This window comes from Bos indicus, chromosome 2, assembly GCF_029378745.1.
Source record: "Bos indicus isolate NIAB-ARS_2022 breed Sahiwal x Tharparkar chromosome 2, NIAB-ARS_B.indTharparkar_mat_pri_1.0, whole genome shotgun sequence".
Classification (NCBI taxonomy): Eukaryota; Metazoa; Chordata; class Mammalia; order Artiodactyla; family Bovidae; genus Bos; species Bos indicus.
In genome coordinates, this window is record NC_091761.1 from 7,259,888 (window position 1) to 7,281,501 (window position 21,614).

General features: G+C 37.5%; 1 protein-coding gene across 1 annotated transcript in view; it reads right to left on the reverse strand.

Moving 5' to 3' along the window:
- Positions 1-4,614: 4,614 nt before the first annotated feature.
- The window catches only part of COL3A1 (collagen type III alpha 1 chain), a 39,685-nt gene continuing 22,685 nt past the window's right edge, over positions 4,615-21,614 (reverse strand). The window contains exons 23-51 of the mRNA XM_019969580.2: positions 21,191-21,244; positions 20,936-21,034; positions 20,549-20,602; positions 20,200-20,253; positions 19,816-19,869; positions 19,298-19,351; positions 18,921-18,965; positions 18,283-18,381; positions 18,084-18,191; positions 17,820-17,873; positions 16,319-16,372; positions 16,182-16,235; positions 15,444-15,497; positions 14,339-14,446; positions 13,849-13,902; positions 13,516-13,569; positions 13,157-13,318; positions 12,934-13,041; positions 11,851-11,958; positions 10,962-11,015; positions 10,736-10,843; positions 10,201-10,254; positions 9,706-9,813; positions 9,358-9,411; positions 9,154-9,261; positions 7,929-8,226; positions 7,063-7,250; positions 6,448-6,690; positions 4,615-5,700 (exon numbers count right to left, since the gene is read on the reverse strand). Of these exons, the coding sequence (XP_019825139.2) occupies positions 5,554-5,700; positions 6,448-6,690; positions 7,063-7,250; positions 7,929-8,226; positions 9,154-9,261; positions 9,358-9,411; positions 9,706-9,813; positions 10,201-10,254; positions 10,736-10,843; positions 10,962-11,015; positions 11,851-11,958; positions 12,934-13,041; positions 13,157-13,318; positions 13,516-13,569; positions 13,849-13,902; positions 14,339-14,446; positions 15,444-15,497; positions 16,182-16,235; positions 16,319-16,372; positions 17,820-17,873; positions 18,084-18,191; positions 18,283-18,381; positions 18,921-18,965; positions 19,298-19,351; positions 19,816-19,869; positions 20,200-20,253; positions 20,549-20,602; positions 20,936-21,034; positions 21,191-21,244 (2,793 nt within the window). The 3' untranslated portion in view covers positions 4,615-5,553. The remainder of the gene's footprint in view (positions 5,701-6,447; positions 6,691-7,062; positions 7,251-7,928; positions 8,227-9,153; positions 9,262-9,357; positions 9,412-9,705; positions 9,814-10,200; positions 10,255-10,735; positions 10,844-10,961; positions 11,016-11,850; positions 11,959-12,933; positions 13,042-13,156; positions 13,319-13,515; positions 13,570-13,848; positions 13,903-14,338; positions 14,447-15,443; positions 15,498-16,181; positions 16,236-16,318; positions 16,373-17,819; positions 17,874-18,083; positions 18,192-18,282; positions 18,382-18,920; positions 18,966-19,297; positions 19,352-19,815; positions 19,870-20,199; positions 20,254-20,548; positions 20,603-20,935; positions 21,035-21,190; positions 21,245-21,614) is intronic.

Genomic DNA, 21,614 nt, shown 5'->3' on the forward strand with positions numbered 1-21,614 from the left:
ATCCCTGGGTCAGGAAGATCCCCTGGAGGAGGCATGGCAACCCACTCCAGTATTCTTGCCTGGAGAATCCCATGGACAGAGGAGCATGGCACCCTATGGTCCATAGGGTCACAAAGAGTTGGACACGACTGAAGTGACTTGCCACATACTGCTTAGAGTGATCTTCAAGATCCTCAAGTATATTGCTTGTCTCATGAGAAATATTTGAAAACTTAGCGGGGATCTTAGTTAGGCCATAAACTATATGGTCTTTAGTTCCATGAAATGCAGATATAGATTTGTGAACTACCTTCAATGGAAGTGATAAGTAAAGATGTGGAAATAGATGAGACTGTCAGGGAGAGATACTAGAATGACTAATCCACTCTAGTGACTAGATAGAGGAAGAAGAGATAGAGGAGGGATGGTCAAGTAATGGTAGGAAATTCACTTACAGTAGGATATTTTCTCAATGAATGGTACACAGTAGATGACTAAGTGGCTTACTAAATAAATGCATGCTCATGTGAAATAAGCATGAATTAGCATCATCCTGGATGTACATAATCAAAATCCCAACTCAAGCTGAGAGTGACATTCTGAATATCTAGGAATTGGTGATAATTTATAATTACTCTTCAGTAATTTCTGAATTGCATTTCTTTTCCCTAGTGTGTCTATAACATGGTAGCTTAGATTCCTTTTGTAGAAACAGTTTAATAAGCATTTTATAATAAACATTTAAATAAACATGTTTATTTACATGGTTAGAGTTTTAGTTCCAAGTTATACTGTTTGAGTTAGAATTTTAACCTTCCCTCTTACTAACAAGGTGAACTTGGGCAATTACCAAAATCTCATGCCTTATTTTCCCTTTTTTGGTTAATATGAAGATAATAACCCCCACAGGATATTGAAGTGAGTGATATTAATGAGTAAAGTGACTAGGATGGTGCTTGACCCCTGGTAATTGCCCTGTAGCTGTGTCATTTCTGCACAGGACAGCCTTCAAAGCACTGAGCTTCCTCACTGAAGGTGCTGGTCTGTGAACTCATCGTCTGGGAATTGGGTGAAAGTACTCTGGCCTGTGTGGTTGCTCAGCTAAGCTCTCTTTTCACCTGCACTAATTTTTTGAATTTTTTTGTTTATAAAAAACTAAGTAAAACTGCCCCAGGCAGCCCGTCTAATAGGGCCTATCAAATAGGTTATAATTATAAATTAGCCAACACCAAAGACATTTCGGAATTCGACTTTTTTTTTAAACCATGTCACCCTGCAGTTCTTCTCACTTCCTTTCTGGTAATCTAGAGATGCCTCTGGCATGTAATCCTGTCAACTCCATTGAAATTATGTAATCCTGTCAACTCCATTGAAACTTAAGCTCCAAGAAGCTTATGTCAGCTGGGTTTTTTCTGCTTCCATCTCCAGGCTAAAGACACTCTTACAAGAAGGTTTTCAAAGATGCTGTCACACACTTGCCTTTCATTTCTCAAGACCTTGGTGGTCCACCCTGAGAACATAAATTTGAAGGTGAATGGTATGTTACAGATGATAAACCATTCCAAAATTCTATCTGAATATTTTGAGCTACAGTCTCCTTTTGCCAATTTGATATCTCAAATTCATTTACTTTGGGCTGTCACTGAGGCCTGGTTCAGTCAACCAGCCATGTTCATAATCATAATCTTCCTAGAACTCTCTGTTACCCTGACATATTGATAAATTTTGTCTGATCTGGATTGCACAATTCTCCTTTGTCTAGTAACCTCACCACACACTTACACACATATGGCCCAAATTTTAGACAGCATTAATTAGCTAAATTCTTCCATTCTTTTATGCATAAGCCTCCTCCTGAGGTTGGCCTTTTGATTGTTACCCCCCTGAAGCGTTCTGGAATCTGACTTTAGTTATAAATCTGGAGACAATAAACAGTGGTGGAAGTGAGGTTTGGGGAGAATCGGTCTTTTCTCATAGGCATCTGTGTTTCAAGAGAAGCAGAATTATTACCAGACAGGAAATAAAGGGTCTTATTTAAGAAGGCTAGAGAAACATAATGCGAAACAGAAATGTTTGAAGAGCATTAACCCCATGCAAATTCCTGGGTCCTCTTATTTCCCAATTACACAACAATCTAACAGTTAGTCAGAAAATCCATTTAGATTTATGGTGAAGTTTTGTGATCTGCAGAATTACAATTTATATTTGCTTTTCAGTTATCTCAGACTTCTACAAAGGGATGAGTTTTAAAATACATTTTAATTTATGTTTTTATTGTAAAATTGTTTTTATTGTACAGAGAAAGTCTATAGCTTTTCTTTCTGCACCTTGAGTCAAGAAGTTAGGGATTTGAACTTATTCTTTTTTTGTGCATCACTAGAAAAACAGCCATACCCGCATGAGTCCTGCACTTTCTCATGAAATTTAAATATATTTTTGTATAGCAGAGGCTATTCATCTTCTTAAGTTTTGGCTTCAAAGTGCAAATCACTCCAGGAAATCAGAGATGATAAATCCTATTCCCATGGACCACTGACTTCTCATCCCAGGATACAACTTGGATTTTCTTACATTGATCGCTAACCAGTACAAACATTTGATCCCCGAATTTTCCATTTTCCTGCTCCCTGCCATCACTTCTGTTATCAATTGCTAGTCTGGTCAGGATTCTTAGTTGCAAAAACCTTAAACAACTTTGACTTATTTAAGTAGAAATGTAATTTATAGATTTTATTTGAAGTTTGGGAAAATTCAGAGAAAGCTATAGAACCCAGGTTCATAAAATGAACAGATATGAAGAGAATGTTGACATCCAGAGCCATCTTCAAAATCACACCCCAGAAGCAGCCTGGTAAAACCAAAGAACTGGGCACTGGATACCATTTCTGTCACTACTGGCCAAGTTCTTTTAGGAACCTGGCTGTTGCTGCCCTGACTACAGCTATGACCACCATCATTCTTCTTACTTGTATTACTTTTCTTTTTTTTTAAATAAGATTCCAGTATTTGTTGTGATTAAAAAAATATGGGAATAACAAAAATGGATACTTTTTAAGTGAGATAAGAAAATATTTGATCAGAAAGTCAATATTATGGATTCATATATGTACAAATAATAATTTACACTTAATTTTAGTGTGATCATTGGCACAATAAATCCAGAACATTCAATTAAAATACATGTACACACTTATAGAGCTCCTAAGTATATCCACATCCTAAGCCCTGGATTTTGGAAATATGCCACATTACATGGTAAAACATGAAAGAATTAAAGTTGCATATAAAATTAAGTTTTCTAATCAACTAACTCTTCAAAAAACAAAGAAAAACTAACTCTTCAAAAAACAAAGATTATGGCATCTGGTCCCATCACTTCATGGCAAATAGATGGGGAAACAATGGAAACAGTGACAGACTTTATTTTGAGGGACTCCAAAATCACTGCAGATGGTGACTGCAGCCATGAAATTAAAAGACGCTTGTTCCTTGAAAGTAAAGCTATGACCAACCTACATATTAAAAAACAGAGACCTTACTTGGCACACAAATGTCCATCTGGTCAAAGCTATGATTTTTGCAGTAGTCATATATGGATGTGAGAGTTGGACTATAAAGAAAGCTGAGCACCAAAGAACTGATGCTTTTGAACTGGTGTTGGAGAAGACTCTTGAGAGTCCCTTGGACTGCAAGGAGATCAAACCAATAAATCCTAAAGGAAATCTGTCCTGAATATTCATTGGAAGGACTGACTGATGCTGAAGCTGAAAGTCCACCTGATGAGAAGAACTGACTCATTGGAAAAGACCCTGATGCTGGGAAAGATTGAGGTGGGGAGGGGAAGTGGACGACAGAGGATGAAATGGTTGGATGGCATTACCAACTCGATGGACATGAGTTAGAGCAAGCTCTGGGAGTTGGTGATGGACAGCAAAGCCTGGAGTGCTGCAGTCCATGGGGTCGGACACAACCGAGCGACTGAACTGAACTGAACTGAGCTGAGCTTAGAGGATAGGTGGACAAAGAGTCTTGGCATATGATTGATGGCATTTTTATTTTTGAAAGTATTATTATTAATCATAGAGTGAATAAATGTCAAACTATAAAGTCAGGTATGTAAGATGATACTGCTATTATTTACAGTAGCTAAAAAATTAATAATGTGTTGGTGGAGAAAATTAATAACTTACATTGCCCTGATCCAAGAGGGCAATGAGGTGGTGTTTAGAAGTGGTAGAAAAAGCCTAACCTTGCAATTATTCTCAGTGTTAAGCTCTGTTTTGCTAGACCCAGCTTATTTTCTTCTAAATTACCAGATATTTCCTCCTTTATTACTCCCACTTTAGGGATTCGCTAACTTACCATGTTACTATTTCCAGGGATTGTGTCAAATAGAAGCCCTTGGTTTTCCACATGTCCCAAGGAGTTCTGTTAAATATGATCTAAAAATCTGCAAGATTCCCCATTGAGCATTATCTCTCTTTCCATCATAAGTTATATTATCTCATATTCCTGAAGGAGCATTATTGTATTACTAAGTGAGAGAGCTAAGACTCAATATGCTTTTTCCAGGAAAAATCACTGGAGTTCCTGAGTGCAAACGTACATCTATGAAAAGCTGACAAAAGCCAGGAATGTTTTATTATGATCTTTTATTATGGGTGTCTGTCAGAAAAAAAGATCAACAACCACATACAAGCTTACAAAGTTTAATTTCAACACATTCTCTGTGTTACTGTGACAAAAGCAGCCCCTTTATTAGTTTTTTGTTGTTGTTGACTTTCACAGGATGCAGGGAAAGTGTCTCCTGCAGTGATACACCAGGAAACATTTTTGACAGGAGACAAGTACAGATGGTGCAACTGTGTTTTGAATGCAAGGCAACAATTCTGACCTAGAGTTTTCAAAGTGAAAATACATTAGCACCAGACCATGTGTCTTTAAAGACTTGCCAAATATTGGTAAACTTGACCAGCAATGACCAGAAAAAAGAAAAGCACCTTTAAAAGCAGTTGATATTCAAGATTAATTATGGCTTCAAAACTATTTCTTTAAATTCTTGCACTACATTCTACTTTTTTTTAAACCAATATTTTAGGAACGTAAGTTTTGGCATTTCGTACAAATTTTTCATCTTCTGGGACTCATAGAATTCATTTATGTTTCTGACCAGGTTGAGGTAGTTGAAACAGGAAGTTCTTTTCTAATTTCTTGCTTGACTGTTTCAGAAGAAAGGTAATCTTTTAATGGTAAGCACCATCATTGCTCTGAAAATGGGCTAGGATTCAAAGAATGTAACGCAGTGTTATTGGAAGAGTGTTGAAGTTTATTTATTATAGCACCATTGAGACATTTTGAAATTGAAATTGGTAAAAAAATAGAACAATAAGCATTTGAACTGTATTTGGTGTAATAGCAAAAACAAATATCCTTTTTTGGTCAAATTACACTTTTTTCCCAAGAATTTTGGAAATAAATAACTGGAACTTGGTCACTTGTACTGGCTGACAAGATTAGAACAAAAGGAACATATGGAGTGTGAAGCTTTTTCTGGGACTTTGGATAGAGTTTGGTTTATAAAAAGCAAACAGGGCCAATGTCCGCACCAAATTCTTGATCAGGACCACCGATATCATAGGGTGCAATATCTACAATAGGTAGTCTGACGGCCTTGCGTGTTTGATACTGGAAGACTGTTTTGCCCCATTCCCCAGTGTGTTTCTGTAAAAAAAAAAAAAGAGCAAATACAAAATGTAAGTGATAATGACATTACAATTATTTAGTTTTTCTGATGAAGTTTTAAAAATATTTTGCTTAAAGGGAGTTAAAGTTGGTAACTTGCAATGTATACATATAAGACTTGCTCCAGTTCAAAGTGATAATCCTCCCAGCAGATAAACCATATCATTAACCAAAAGCCTTACAGTACTTCAGGGTAAACCCAACAGGGAGATTGCCACAGGCCAGTGCCTTCTCAGAAACCTCAGTTCTGATCAATACTACCAGGTAGGGAGCTAGTTTACTAAGAAGTAGATAGTTCTCTTACACTGGAACTTGTGATATATTATTAATATTAGGAATGAATTCTCCTTCTGTTCATAAAGGTAATAACAAAGGGTTGATTTAAAGTAACCTTTAAAATTAAAAACAGATTTTAGATTGAGATCATATGATGGCAGTTATGTAGAATGGATAATAACCATCTAAATTATCTGATAAAATTTATATCATGGGTTTAAATTTCAATGGCTTTCACAGCAATTAGTTTTCACCAGGAAGTTGAGAAGATAAACTCATTGTTTGTGACATTTAACCTTCCCTGGAATGAATCAGTATTCAATATAACTCAAACTGAATGCCATCTTTTGTTCACACTCATTATTTTTATTCCTTCTTTTAAAAATAGCATGATTAAATGAGCAAGCTGAGCTCATCATAAGACATGCTTATAAAAGTGCTGATACTTACTGTGCAACCATCCTCCAGAACTGTGTATGTGAATTTGCTATTTCCTTCAGCCTTGAATTCACCTTCATTTGACCCCATCAGCTTCAAGGCTTTCTTTACATTCCCACTGGCATGATCCATGTATGCAATGCTATTCTTGCAGTGATATGTGATGTTCTGAGAGGCCCGGCTGGAGAGAAGTCGGAGGAATGCCAGCTGGACATCGAGGACGTCTTCGGGAAGTTCAGGATTGCCATAGCTAAACTGTGGTGGGGAACAAATAAAGCTGATCAAACATTTTAGCAGCAATTATGCCTAGTGGATTTATATAGAGAGTATGGTCACAGTAATATAAATTGTTTATGTATTTTATCTACAACTTTTTATTGCATGTATAATATATAATGTCAGAGTAAAGAAGATCTTAAATTTGAAAGAAAGGTGATTGTGTATTAAGAATCATTTAATCTAATTTAGCTTTGAGAAACAAGTTATAATTGCTATCTGAGTATATACAATCTTTTGCACCTTTCTATTTATTAACTATCTTTGCTTTGCGATGAACAAATGGGAGGAACAAAAAATTAGGGAAGCAAAGATAAATCAGTTAAAGAAAAATGGCGTATCTTTTCTTACCTGAAAACCACCCTCCATGGATTCTCCAAACCAAACATGTTTCTTCTCAGCACCAGAATCTGTCCACCAGTTCTTCTGTGGGATAGTCAAAGGACTGGCACTTATGCACGTTTCCCCAGTTTCCATGTTACAGTAGACTTTAATAGCATCCAATTTGCAACCTTGGTTAGGATCAACCCAATATTCTCCTGAATAGTCACAAAGAGGACAATGGAATTGGTTATGAAGTCCAGTAATGGGATTTAGGCCACAATGATTTTGTAAGGCGTTCATACTATAGTCTATCCAGTCGCAAGGAGTCTGACTCAACTGGAGTGACTGAGTGAGGCATTCACAATGTTGACTGCCAATGTATTTGTATTTTACGTATTTCTACTTTTTAGTGTAGCATAACAGAGGAACTTTGGGATAGTTTCATAATTTGAAAAATTTAGTAATTAGATTATTATAAAAACTATTTCAATGAATATAGGTTACAATGATTAAATTGCAAATTATGCCTGCATCAAATTACAAATATTTGATCCTGAGAACAAAGTGATATATGTTGTTTATAACTCAAATAACTTTGTGATGATATGAAGAAATGTGCCCAAACATGATTTGTTTTAAAATTTCTACAAAATTGTCTTTAAATTTTCCTATATTGGAATATTTCAAATTTATGTTACAGTTTAAGTACATCTATAAAATTCATGTTTTCTTACAACATCAAGGAGTTTCAATTCAACTAACACTATTTAAGGATTATTCCTGCTATATAATATCTTCTACTCACAGTAAAAATTTCCTTTTCCCTAAATTTGAATACAGGCAGTTTTCTCTGTTATCTTGTTGCTATGAGTGTGAAAGTTTCCCCAACATACCACTCTGGAGTTCAGGATGGCAGAATTTCAGGTCCCTGCAGTTCCGTGCAGGGTTTTTACGGGAACCATCAGGACTAATGAGGCTTTCTATTTGTCCATTGACTGATTTGAGTGAGGTCATAATCTCATCGGTGTTGATTTTGAAATCTATCGGTTCATCTCCATAATATGGGGCAAAACCACCAGCTTTTTCGGCTCCAACACCAGCAATGGCAGCAACCCCACCAGCACCACAACATGGACCAGGGGCACCAGGAGGTCCAGGAGGGCCTGGTTGTCCTGGGTGGCCTGGGGAGCCCTAGAAGGAGTAAGAACATACATCACTGATGTGTAAGAACATATGTCATTGATGTAAACTTGTTTGGTATCCACAGAAAGAATACATTGCTAGCCCAATAAAATGTCTTACAAAGAATTAATACATTGTGTAAGCATAATTATTTCGATACAAGTTTGGGTTGTTTTTTGATAGAATATTAACCAATTTATAACTATAATCCATTCTTAGGAAGTTTATTGTGTTCTACTGTATAGGAAGAAATGGTGTTAGGTCACAAATTTTACTCTATCATGTGTTCTAAGATGTTAGCGATTCTAATGCTGACAGGTCAGAGGAGTTATGATCAGGAAACCTAGATTCTGACCCCAGATTTATCATTAACCTTGTGGTTTGGGATTAACCACTTAACTTTGTGTTTAATTGTGTAACTTGTGGGGTTAATAGTTTTTCTTCCATTTACCCCAAAGGCGTGGGATAGGAATGTGTTAGAAATGATGGTGTAAGCAGCAAAACAGGAATAATCACTGAAGCTGTTTGAGCAGTGGAATGCATCAGTACTTTAAACCTGTCATTATGATGATCATAGTTGTGAGCTGTCTAATATGAGATCAGCAGTGGCAGAGTTCTTTTTATTCACTGAGCTATTTTCCTTTTATTCACTGAACAGTTTTCATTCTGCTAAAACTGTTATCTGATCAGCTAACTGTTATCTGATGAGTAAAACTGTAAGGAAGGTTTTCTTGATTGCTCCCTGTTATGGGCAGTGTGGTGGAGAAGTTTTCATGTGGTGGAGAATGTCCTAAAGTCAGTGTTCAGTTCCTAACTTAAGTTCGGTAATTGTATTGTGTTTAACTAGCCATCTCAATTTTAAAATATTGCCAAGTGTTTCTGAAAATGTGAAGATGATAGCAAATTAAATACACATGTTTATAAGTAATGTCTTACCTCAGATCCTCTTTCACCTCTGTTACCTCGGGGCCCCGGTGGTCCAATGGGACCAGGGTGTCCACTTGCTCCGTCCTTGCCAGGGGGCCCGCTAGGTCCAACAGGTCCCTAAGAAATGAACATGATATCACAATGCTAGAATACTTCCCTGCAGTGCAAAAATGTTAAAACATGGAACTTCCAATCTCTCTCTCTTGTACATACTCTGGGGCCTGCAGGGCCTGGACTGCCAACTGCACCTTGATGACCAGCGGGACCCTGAAAGGAAAGGAAGGTGCATTTGAGTGATGCCTTCAAGAAGCTCAGTGAACTGTATTTTCAAGGTCAGATCAAGAAACTTGAGGCTCAAGATGAACCATGAGCTCTTTTTCCTTATTCTCCCCATTGTCTCATGCCAAGTACTATTTCAAATAAGCCCTTAAATTGATTTCTAATCTCTTGTAGCATAGGCTTTTAGAGATGAACATTCTTCCATTACTGATCTCTAAAGTGTGCCTATCTCATCAGTGAAAATGCACTGAGAGGACTTTCTAGCACAGCGGATGCACTTACCGGAGATCCGGGGGCCCCTGGGTTGCCAGGGAATCCGCGATGTCCTTTGATGCCCATAGCACCACGCTCACCGGTTTCCCCTTTGTCACCGCGTGGGCCTTGGGGACCCTTTACAAACACATTTCAAATTAGGATCATACACACACGCGTCGGAAAAACAAATTAGAACTCACAACAATTAAGTCCATTTTATAATATTCTACAAGCGAGAAGTCCCATCGACAGACTGCGTACGTGCAACTATACAAAATGCTGTGGTTGCTTCGATTTTGGACTGAGAATTGTATAGAGCCCCAGTAATTGCCACGTATACACACGGCCCCAAGGACATTTTCGATCCTAAATTGCTTTCTGTTTCATCAAAGGACAGTTTAAATTTGGTTCCATAGTTATGTATTTATTCATCCCTTTTTCCTGAACATGCTGGAAAATAGACTGTTTCCTACACCATAGACTTAGTTAAAATAGACAACAAACAAACAAACAAACACTCACAGGAGGACCTCTTGATCCGGCAGGACCGGGGGCCCCAGAAGGACCAGCAGGGCCCTAAAATAAAAATACACAAATAAACACAGGGGGAGGTGTTTGCTTTTTGATATAGATTTGTTTTATTTAAATGCTAATCTTTTCATTGTGGGAGAATAATGGTATGCTTGCTGATATTACTGAAAGTTAGTATTACTTTTTCCTTACAAATCCTTGACCTGTTTATAGCTTTACCTGGGGGTCTAAACAGGAAAAAGAGAACATCCTGTTAGTTCAACTCTATGTTGATGAAGCGTATATACACTTGGTGTGATTAATACCATTTTGAATTTAAAAAATGAACTCTTCATCGACTATTGCCAGAAATCTCTCATATATCTTTGTCACCACAATTGTCTAAGGAATGACTAGCATACAAAACTGTAAAACAAATGAGAGTAGATCTTTCGGTTGGCAGATATGACATTCTATCGTCTATCTACTGAGTTCTTTATTGCGGAAAACGGATAAGTAAGGAATGATGGTGTTCATTAGAACTCACAGTTTCTCCTCTGTCACCGCTCTTTCCAGCTGGACCGACAGGACCAGGAGGGCCTGGGTGACCAGGAGCTCCAGGGGCACCAGGAGAGCCATTTTCACCACGGTCACCCTGTGGACAAGATCACAGTTCCAAAATCGATCTGATCAGCAGTTATTGCTTTAATTACATCTATTAAAAGGTATAACTAAAACCTACAAAAAAATTACTGTACTTGGGTTTATTATACCTTGGCACCTGGAGCTCCATCTCGGCCTGGCAGACCATCTGATCCAGGGTTTCCCTGATTAAAGAAAAAAAATAAGAAAAGAAATCAAAATTTTTGGAACTATTTAAATACCATTGAAGCCATACATTCTCAATGGGTAAAATATCATTCCTAAAGAGAATAAAAACTGGTTCTTTGGAGTGAAAAATCTTAGATGTGACAATGGGTGTGGCCCTGCAAGGGTTGACAGTGCCTACACGGAGAGGCAGTACACCCGTGATTCTACAGTTTCACAGGGTAAGCGAGAAAGAAGTGACGAGGAAACTAAAAGCGTTCTTAGGAGAGAGGTAATACATAAAAGCTCGACACACAGTAATTTAAGCAGATAATGAAAATCTACAATTTAAGAAAGGACTAATCACAGATAATATGCAGAATAGTTTTACCCGGAAGGAATGCTGTAAACTGGGGCTTTCCCCATCCCCAACAAGAGTTTATTTAGCTAAAGGTCATATCCCTCTCCATTAATGATCATTCACTGCATAAATATTAAAGAACATGAACAGTTAAGGCTGAGTTGTAATAAATTGTAATAGAAAGAATATTTATTACTAGAGAAAGAAGGTGAACTTTGATATGTGGCAATATTTACACTTCTAGACCCAAGTAAGGCCAATTTGAACCTTGCTTAAATGTTATGGAAGGCAGGAGGAGAAGGCAATGACAGAGGATGAGATGATTGGATGGTGTTACTGACTCAATGGATATGAATTTGAGAAAACTCCAGAAGATGGTGAAGGACAGGGAAGCCTGGTGTGCTGCAGTCCAAAGGGTCTCAAAGAGTCAGACGTGACTTAGCGACTGAACAACAGCATGCCTCATTGGATACTTTCTGAGAACTAGTACTTACATCTCTTCCAGGCTCACCAGCTGTACCAGCCAGACCAGGAAGACCCTGGGGGCCAGGAGGACCACGTTCTCCATTCTGACCACTAGGTCCTGGTTTACCATTTTCACCCTGTGTACAAACAAAGAAATTCATATTTCTTTCCAGGAAATCAATTAATATGATACTTTTAGATGTCTTTATTTCCCAGGGATGAACTTTGTATTATTCAATTCTTATGGAATTTGTTCCTAAAACTATCCCTGCCAGAGGAAAAATGCTTTGGGGAACAAACTTCTTGTATGTTCTAACTTGTTCAATGAACCTGGATGCCTGAGTAATTACATTGATTATCATATTCGAATACATCCTAATATGAGGTGCATAAGTAGACATGGCTATTGTAAGAAAAAAAATAACGATTAATCATCATGAAACCACAGGTTTATGGTGCCCATTAGAATTAGGTTATATCGAATGTTTGGCTCTATTTAAAGAATATACATTTATTGGATATGTTCATATAAATCAAATAGACTTAAATGTTATATTGTAATTTCACTACAATATTATATGACTATCAGTTTAAAAGGGTGCTCAAAGTGTCAAAATGTGAGCCCTAATTAAGATACAATTTTATTACCCTATTTGCTAAATGGATATTTAAGACGCTAAGCCCTAGGATGTTATAGAAGTATCAGTGAAAGAAAGTCAGGAGAATAAAATAAATTGAGTTGATGGATAATTGGTATCAATTAAAGGAATCACAGGTCTACAAGCTGAGATTATTTTCCCCTTCAAGACTGACAGTCAGCAAATGGAAGAATGCTGACAAGTTTCCTAACAGAGGTATTTGAGATGACAAGATATTTCCTGTGATATCAATCTATTTGTGTTGGTGTTCACAGTTGGTCTATGATGTGCATTGTTTTTGGATTCCAGAGCCTCTTGATAACATGCATGCTTCCTGAAACTGAAAATATCGAGAATGTGCATCTAATTACAGGAAAACTTGTTCATTACATACTTGCTATGGTCGTGTGATGTCTAAAGACTATCAGTCTTCATAAAGGAAACCAAGGTCCAGTGAAAGATAGCTGCACTCACCTTGATGCCCTGTGGGCCGGGGCTGCCCCTAGCACCTGGCATGCCTGGTGGGCCTGCAAGACCTCGTGCTCCAGTAAGTCCTGCAATTCCTAGTGGGCCTGGAGCTCCCTGTTGTGATGGACAATGAAATCTTGGTTACTCTTTGTGTGACTATGTTTTCTTCTATTGATTTGTGATTGAAAATAAAACTGTTATTAATCAATAGAGCAAAGAAAGCACTCACCGGAGGGCCCTGGGGGCCAGGTGCTCCCCTCTCACCTGGTGGACCAGAATCACCCTTTGGTCCAGAGATCCCGGGGCTGCCAGGAGCACCATTACTGCCAGGTGGACCTGGGGGACCATCTTTGCCTGGAGCACCACTGGAGCCTGGGGGGCCTGGGTTACCCTACAAAGAAGTGTTTGATATTAGAATATTTTATAATGAAAAAGTACATTTTTTCTTCCCTCTTTCACCTGGATTCGAATAATTTTATATGGAATTTAATAAAAAGAGAAGTTGCAGTGGATAAGTTTCTCACCCTATGCATATATGAGTACTCTTTATGGAATATATGGCTTAAAATTATTTTAAAAAGTACTTACATTACTGCCAGGAGGGCCAGGAGGACCACGACCACCGGGGAAGCCAGCAGCACCCTGCAAAATGATAAATACACTTTTAAATGTCAAAAATCAAGGAGAACAAATAATTAACTACTAAAACAAATATGAAATGTAAGGAATGTGGTAGGAACTGCATTCTATTCTGAGATTTATGGTTTGTTTTTTCCTCTTGGAATTTACATATAACTCACACATGAATACGTGATCATCATTTTATACTCTCTGGAGGAAACTAGGGCTTTCAAAGCAGTTTTTATACAGATTGATATTGATTAATGCTTTTCAATAGTAGTCAAGACGATCATTACTTACAGGACCACCAGGACTGCCACGTTCGCCTTTGACACCTTGGGGGCCTGGGGGACCCTATATGGAATGGAGATGGAAATTGTCAATAGGAATAGCATCAAAATCAAAGTTTGGGATTAGCATTAAGCCTTTGAAAAATCAGTAACTCTGCTTATTATGACAATCATTTACAACACATACAGTCATTATGTTGTACTTTAAACTTATACAATGCAATGTATATGTCAGTTTTATCTCAATAAAACTGGGGGAAACACTACAACAGAAATGAGAACCTACATCAAAACACAAAAACAGTAACTCTCTGAGGACATGAAAATAACTTGATGGAGGTAACTAGATTGTTGGAGCCCAGCTTCAAACTCAGAACTGTATTCCTACAAAACCTGTATTCTTGTCACCATGAAAAGCTCTCTCTTGGTGTGAAAATATTAAATTATTGACAAACCTAAATACTTTCTTTTAGAAGGCTTAGAAAAAGAGAGATACTTACAGCAGGCCCAGAACCTCCGGCGGGGCCTGCGGCTCCGGGAGGGCCTCCTTCACCTTTCTCACCAGGAGCGCCTCTTTCTCCTTTAGCACCAGGCTCACCGTTCTGGCCCTGCATTCAGAAACAAACACAGCCTGTGAACTGACACCCTTCACGGTGCACTGGGCTTATCCTTATTTTTTTCTTCAGAAAATAGAATTCTTCATGCAGAGAGATATTTTTAATCTATTTTTAATTTTTAAATTAATTTTTATTGGAGTATAGTTGCTGTACAATGTTGTGTTAGTTTCTGCTGTACAGCAAAGTGAATCAGCCACATGTACACATGTATCTCTTCTCTCATTTGGATTTTCTTCCCATTTAGGTCACCAAAGAGCATTGAGTAGATTTCCCTGTGCTATATAATAGATTCTTATTAGTTATCTATTTTATACATAGTTATGGATATATTTAGATGTTAAAATAAAATTGGAAGACTCTCTGAAGACATGGAAGAAACAAAGTCAATGAAAATGTTTCCATGATAAAGATTTCCCTGGTGGTCCTGTGGTTAGGACTCCATGCTTCCACTGCAGGTGGCATGAGTTTGACCCTTGGTTGGGGAATAAGGTCCCACACCCCACATGAAGCCACCAGAAAATAAAAAGAGTTTCCATGATTAAAAAAAAAAAAAAAATGTCCAGAAAGTGGTACGATTGCCATTATTTTTTATAAGGGAGAACCTCTCTCTAAGGATTGTGCATTTCAAAGCAAGCACCAATAAATGCATTTGAGAAAGATGGAGCTTAGAGGAAATTTTATTTAGTACCATTTAAAAATGGAAGAACTTTAATAAAAACTTTCAGAGTGCTTTAAATCTAGGAGATCGTGTTAGTCTTATTAATCTGGTGTAAAGGCAGGCCAGGTGTTTTTGTATCCATCTTTTAAACAGTAAGAATAAAGTTCAAAAAAAAAAAAAAAAAAAAAAAGGAGGTGGATAAATGAACCCTCATAGAGAATGAGTGGCTGAAATAGACTAGAATTCAGACTTGACTTATTCTCCTACGATTTTTTAGTGAGATAGTGATTCTGGGCTATGTGACATGCGTGTTTTAATGATCATACTTACAGGAGCACCAGGGAAGCCAGCAGGTCCTGGGGGCCCCTGTTCGCCTCTCTCACCCTTAAGTGAAAAATATCCTCATTAGTCACAGTGAAATAGATTCCTGTTGGGAGCACATGTCATCCTCTACATCATCTTATCTTTTCCTTTAAGCTAAGGAAAGATAATGTTAGTGTGCAAAGCTAACAGAGCTTAACCTCTAAAGACCTCTCCATTTTTCAATAAAATTTGAAGTAGCAATTTTCTTCTTATTTTTGTAAGAAAAATAATTTGAGAATTTTGAAGTATTTAAAAAACCTAATTGTAAAACTTCTAAAAATGCAAGGATTTAAAAAAATAAAAATAAGGTTAAAGTGTTTAGAAATCATTCAATTAGTTAAAAACATTTACTAAATATCTCTCCTGAGTCTGCAAACCCGAAAGCAGAGAATTTTAGATCTAGAAGTAGCCTCGGGCAAAGATCCTATGGCTTTAAGAAATACTCTTTTACAAATGCATATTATTACTTATGCAACTTTTATATTTTTTTTTTCCAGAATTACTTAGGAAAGATGGCAAGATTTTAAATGGTCTCACAGTCTCTTGTGAATCTTAGCTTTAAGAACTTTAACCTTGCCTTGCATGTCATATGATGCTATCCCACCATTGAGACTAGGACCATGTACAGAATTGCTAAAGAGGGAGGCACAGGTAGCTGCTGCCTGTGTGGGGCTCAAATGATGTTAAAATGTCTGTAACACTTACAGGGCCACCGCGAGGACCAGCTATACCCGGAACTCCAGGGGCACCACTTTCACCCTTAAAAAAGAAAAAAAAAAATTGTCCTTCATCCAAACAGCAACAAAAGACACTTTCTGTTTCTAAACAGTGTTAAGTGTTACCTTATCTCCAGGCTGACCAGCTGGGCCAGGAGGACCAATGGGACCAGTGGGACCCTAAAGAAATAGAAATATACTTTAATATTGAAGATGAACAGCATCATTTTCCTTATTAATCAAAAGGCATATATATGGATATATTGTTCATCTAATAAGCTAGATAATGTGCTCTCCTTGATGGCTTGAATTAGATACTCTTTACTCAATGTGAAAATACCACACAGTTTACTAAATACAAGATTCAGTGGCAATTTATTGATCCAGTTTTCTTTCTATTGCAGAAGATAAATAAGACATGATGTAAGATCTTACAGTCATATCTTTTAAAATTAAAGTGTACTGCTTTATTTAACTGTATAATAATTCAAAATATTTAATTTAACCAAAGTATTGTTGCACATATCAAAGTTTTCACATCAAAATTTTCAAATATTAAGGTTTACTTATATTACATAAATATTGGATTTTAAAATATTGGATGATGGCTTACCTATCTAGACTGTTAAAAGTGAAGTATTTATGAATTTATTTAAAGCAACTTCAGTAAAGATAATGTCTATCTAATGGCTTAATTATCATGTTTATTTGCTACAGTCATATCTAGGTGTTTTCTAATGTGAACAGAATTGATTGTAATGTGTTTTTTAACTTTTATTTTGAAATAGTTTTATGGATTCATGGAAGATTGCAAAGAAATATACAGGAAAATTCTGTACATCTTTCTCCCAACTTCTCTCAGGATTGCATCTTACAGAATTATGGTATAGTAATCAAAACCAAGAAACTTACATTTGTACAATCCATAGAGTTTTTCAGATTGCACCAGTTACACATGCACTTCTTTTTGTGTGTATATGTATATGTAATTTTTAATGCAATTTTATTATGTATAACCTTGCATGACCACCATCACAATTAAGATATTCAAATATCCAATTACCATAAAACACCCCCTTATATCATCTCTTTATAGTTATATCCATCTCCCTCTCCCCTATTTCTAACTTCTGGCAACCATAAAACTATTCCACATCTCAAATGTTTCATGAACATCATGCAGTATGGATCCTTTCAAGACTGACTTTTATCACTCAGCATGATGTCCCTGGTGTGTGTCTGCGTTGTTGCATGTATCAATGGTTCATTCCCTTTTATTGCTAAGTAGTATTCCATGGTATGAATATACCATGGAATTTCAATGCTTTTTTTAAAATGAAAAGGTTCCTTCATGAGCAGTATTGATTATCTTGGATTTTAGTGAATTACTATGACTTTAGCTTGTAATATTTATCATACTTTTGAGATTTTTCCATTCTCAGGTCATTGTTGAACTGTTAGTGATAGAAGTCAGGAATTTTAACAATCATGTCATTTAGTTCTTTTTAATGCCCTGAAGGTGGCAAAGTATGATCTAACTTATAAGGAGTTTTTGGAAAAAATAAGTTGAGGTGAAGGGCTGTTCCATACTACATAAATTTTGCTTCTCCCCAATTTGAGTACTCACCCGTGGACCATCTTTCCCTGGAGCACCATCGACACCTGAGCTGCCAGGCTCACCCTGTCAAATAAAAAACAATGGCATCAGATTAGAGGCATCTCTAATGAAAATATGACAAAAAGAGGAGCAACCCTCAAGAGTCACTGCAATGTATCATAGGTGTCCCGATTAAAAAGTTTCTCTAGAAATGGATTACTTTCCAGTAATGTTGCCTTCCTTTAACCAAAAAAGTCTGTGATATTACATAATTAACAGAAAATAGGTTGATACCTTATCACCCTTTGGACCAGGGCCTCCAGGACCTCCTCTTTCTCCAGGCATTCCTTGCAGACCAGGTGTACCAGCAGAACCAGGTGGCCCAGGGGGACCAGCAGCACCCTGAAATTAAAAGAGAAATCATAGCTCACAAGAAAGATAAGGAATGCATTTTGTAAAATCTAAGTGAATTGAATTGGGTTGGGGGAGTTACCTTTCCTCCTTCGGGACCAGGGGGGCCAGCTCCACCTCTAGGTCCAGGGGGCCCTCCTGCTCCAGGAGGTCCGCGTTCACCGGGAGCACCAGAATCACCCTGTAGGAGGAAGACAGAAAATCCCTGTTAGGAAACTCAGGCTTCAAACCAAACAAAAACACCCTACATTGTATTATTTTGATACAGATCACAATGCTCTTAACTTTTGAATAATCTGGAAATTTTAACAATTATAAACTGCATTTGATCAATTGAATGAAAAATGGAAATTTAAACTGAGTTACTCTAAGCAAAGGAATTTTTATACCTGGCCTGATGAGCTAGCTTTGACGCTATTATTATTTTATCACGAGGGGAACATTTGAAAGGTTTTCTCTCAAAACCGTTTTCCTGTAGAGAAGCAATGCACTAGAAAGGTTTTCTTTTGAAATTTCAGGCCCATAGGCGACTCTACTTTGTTTATTCATGTCAGAAAATTCAATTTTCTAGATGATGCAAATTTAATGTATTAGAAATGTCTTGGATTCCCCTAAATGTATTCATCAAACATTTTCAATGTTGCGCTTCTAAAAAAGGAGTATTTTGGCTTGATATAGTAAAAATGCTGAAGAAATGAGAAAGTAAGTTGAAATATTTACCTTGCCTCCTGGAATTCCAGGTGCACCAGCCTCACCCTTTGGACCCTAGGACAGTGATGACATTGCGTGATTAGGCTTCTACCAGAATGTATGTTATATAAATAAATAAGCAAAATACACACTTGACTTGTTCAGTTTATCCAGTCATGAGCTATATTCTCTTCTTTAAGGTCCTTTTATGATAAAATTCAAACTTTTAATGGAATAGTTATGATTCAATTTTGTTTTGTTTTGTTAATGAACTAACAAATAACATTTGTTATTTCAAAACTAAATGTTAAAACTCAGATACCGTGGCATGAAAACGTGAAAGCTAATAATTTATAAATGATTATTCTTTTGGCTTCTGAGTTTTGAAAACGTGACATGCAACTCACAGGTTCACCAGGTTTTCCGTTTTCTCCTGGAGGACCACTCGTTCCAGGCAAGCCCTATAAAGAATCATATTTGTATTGTATAATCACTTCAAACGTTGATTATAGGAAAGCTTCTCTTAGTAAGTGTGTTTCTGCAGAGTATTCAAAAAATGGTTCTAGCAGTCTTTTTAGGTGTAGAAAATTTGTAGCCCTCAGAATCCTGTGACAGAGAGGTGATATTCATATCTTAGAAACCTATGTTCATTTCCCTCTATTCTTTCTGTTGTTGTATATAAAATTGAATCATGATTAGATGAATTTAGCTATATACATTTAAATTACAATAAAAATAAATATAAGCATATTGAATTATGTGAACTTCAAAGTAGAAGTCAGATGCACACATTTTAAGCTAAAGATGAATTATCTTTCAGTGTCACAAAAAAATTGAAGTGTTGATTAACTTAACAAATATAGCTATCAAATGAAACTATTGATAAAAATAGGGGCCCAATGACATTTAATTAACAAATTCTTACTTGTAGTCCTTGTGGACCAGGGGGTCCTGTGTCTCCTTTGTCACCAGAAGGGCCCTATGTAAAAACATAATACGAGATGCTTCACTATAAAATATCTTTTCATATTTATCCACATATTTTTCATCTCATCAGGCCAATTGCTTAATTTAAAAATTAATGGTATGAAGGAAGGCAGAGTCTGGCTTGTGGAAGTGGTGTAAGGAAGACATATACGGCACAAACTTTACTCAGTGTCAGTATTTAGCTAGCTGATTAAATAAACAATCTTCGTAATTGCTTTGGTGAGCTATACCAATACAGTGGCAGAGACTGTATAATTCCCAAAGTCTTCCCTCAGGCCCACTCCCATCCACTTCCGTTTCCAGTTCACGCGAGGAAACTTACAGTAGGTCCTGGAGGACCCTGAGGTCCGGTCTCACCATTCTTTCCAGCAGGACCCTAAAAGAAAGCAGTTATGGAAGCAGAGATCAAGAAAACAAAAGTCGTGCCTCTAATACAACAGGCATTGCCTCAGCTTCCAGGATCTAATGCCTGATGACCTGAGGTGGAGCTTATATAATAATAATAGAAATAAAGTGCACAATAAATTCAGTGTGTTTGAATCATCCCCAAACCATCCCCTCTCCCTTGGTCTTTGGAAAAAAAATTGTCTTTCATGAAACTGGTCCCTGAGGCCAAAAAGGTTGGGGAGCACTGTCAGAGGACTGGAAATGAGTGGATAAAATCTACATACCTGAGGGCCAGGACCTCCAGGGCCACCTCGTTCTCCATTTTTTCCAGGAGCACCCTAAAGAAGTAGCCAGTATTTACTAAATCTCAAAAGGAAAGTATTCATTATCATGTTCTCTCATGTTTTTGATCTGCCCCCTACTCACACATGTATATATCCCCAACTGAAAACTTATTTCTAGACTAGGCTTCCATAAGTGTTCTGCTCTTTGCCCGGAACTCCAGAAGAAAATACGTTAGCTCCCTTCTTACACGGTAGAGGGAAGCTTCTTTCTCTTATACTCTTCTGTGCTTTGAAGTGGAAATCAGTTTGGGGCCATCTGCACCCCCATATGGAAAATAAAAGAACTTCCATCACCTATTTATTGAAGAAATGAAGGAAGGAACTCACATCGTTTCCTTTGGGACCAGGGAAGCCCATGACACCAGGCTGGCCTCGCGGACCAGGCGAACCTGGAGGACCGGGTCGACCCGTCTCTCCTTGGCTTCCCTAATAAGAAAAAATTATATTAACAGAAATTTCAAAAAGTCTGATAGAATATGCAATGTACATCCTAAAGCTATACAATATACATGAAGGCTAGTCCAAATTGTGCATTTAACCATTCTCTGGACTTGTAAAATGAGATGTTGAAAATGTACTTACAGGAGGCCCTGGTTTCCCATCACTGCCTGGTCCTCCGGGGCTACCAGGAATACCCTAAATTGAAGAATTCAGTCAGTCAGCTGATTTAAAAATGATAATTAAAGAAAAAAAAAACTAAAAAATCTATCTATAAAATTTTGAGATTTCCACTGACATATGTAGCCTCATGGAGAAGGCAATGGCACCCCACTCCAGTACTCTTGCCTGGAAAATCCCATGGGCGGAGGAGCCTGGTAGGCTGCATTCCTTGGGGTCGCTAAGAGTCAGACACGACCGAGAGACTTCACTTTCACTTTTCACTTTCATGCATTGGAGAAGGAAATGGCAACCCACTCCAGTGTTCTTGCCTGGAGAATCCCAGGGATGGGGGAGCCTGGTGGGCTGCAGTCTATGGGGTCACACAGAGTCGGACACGACTGAAGCG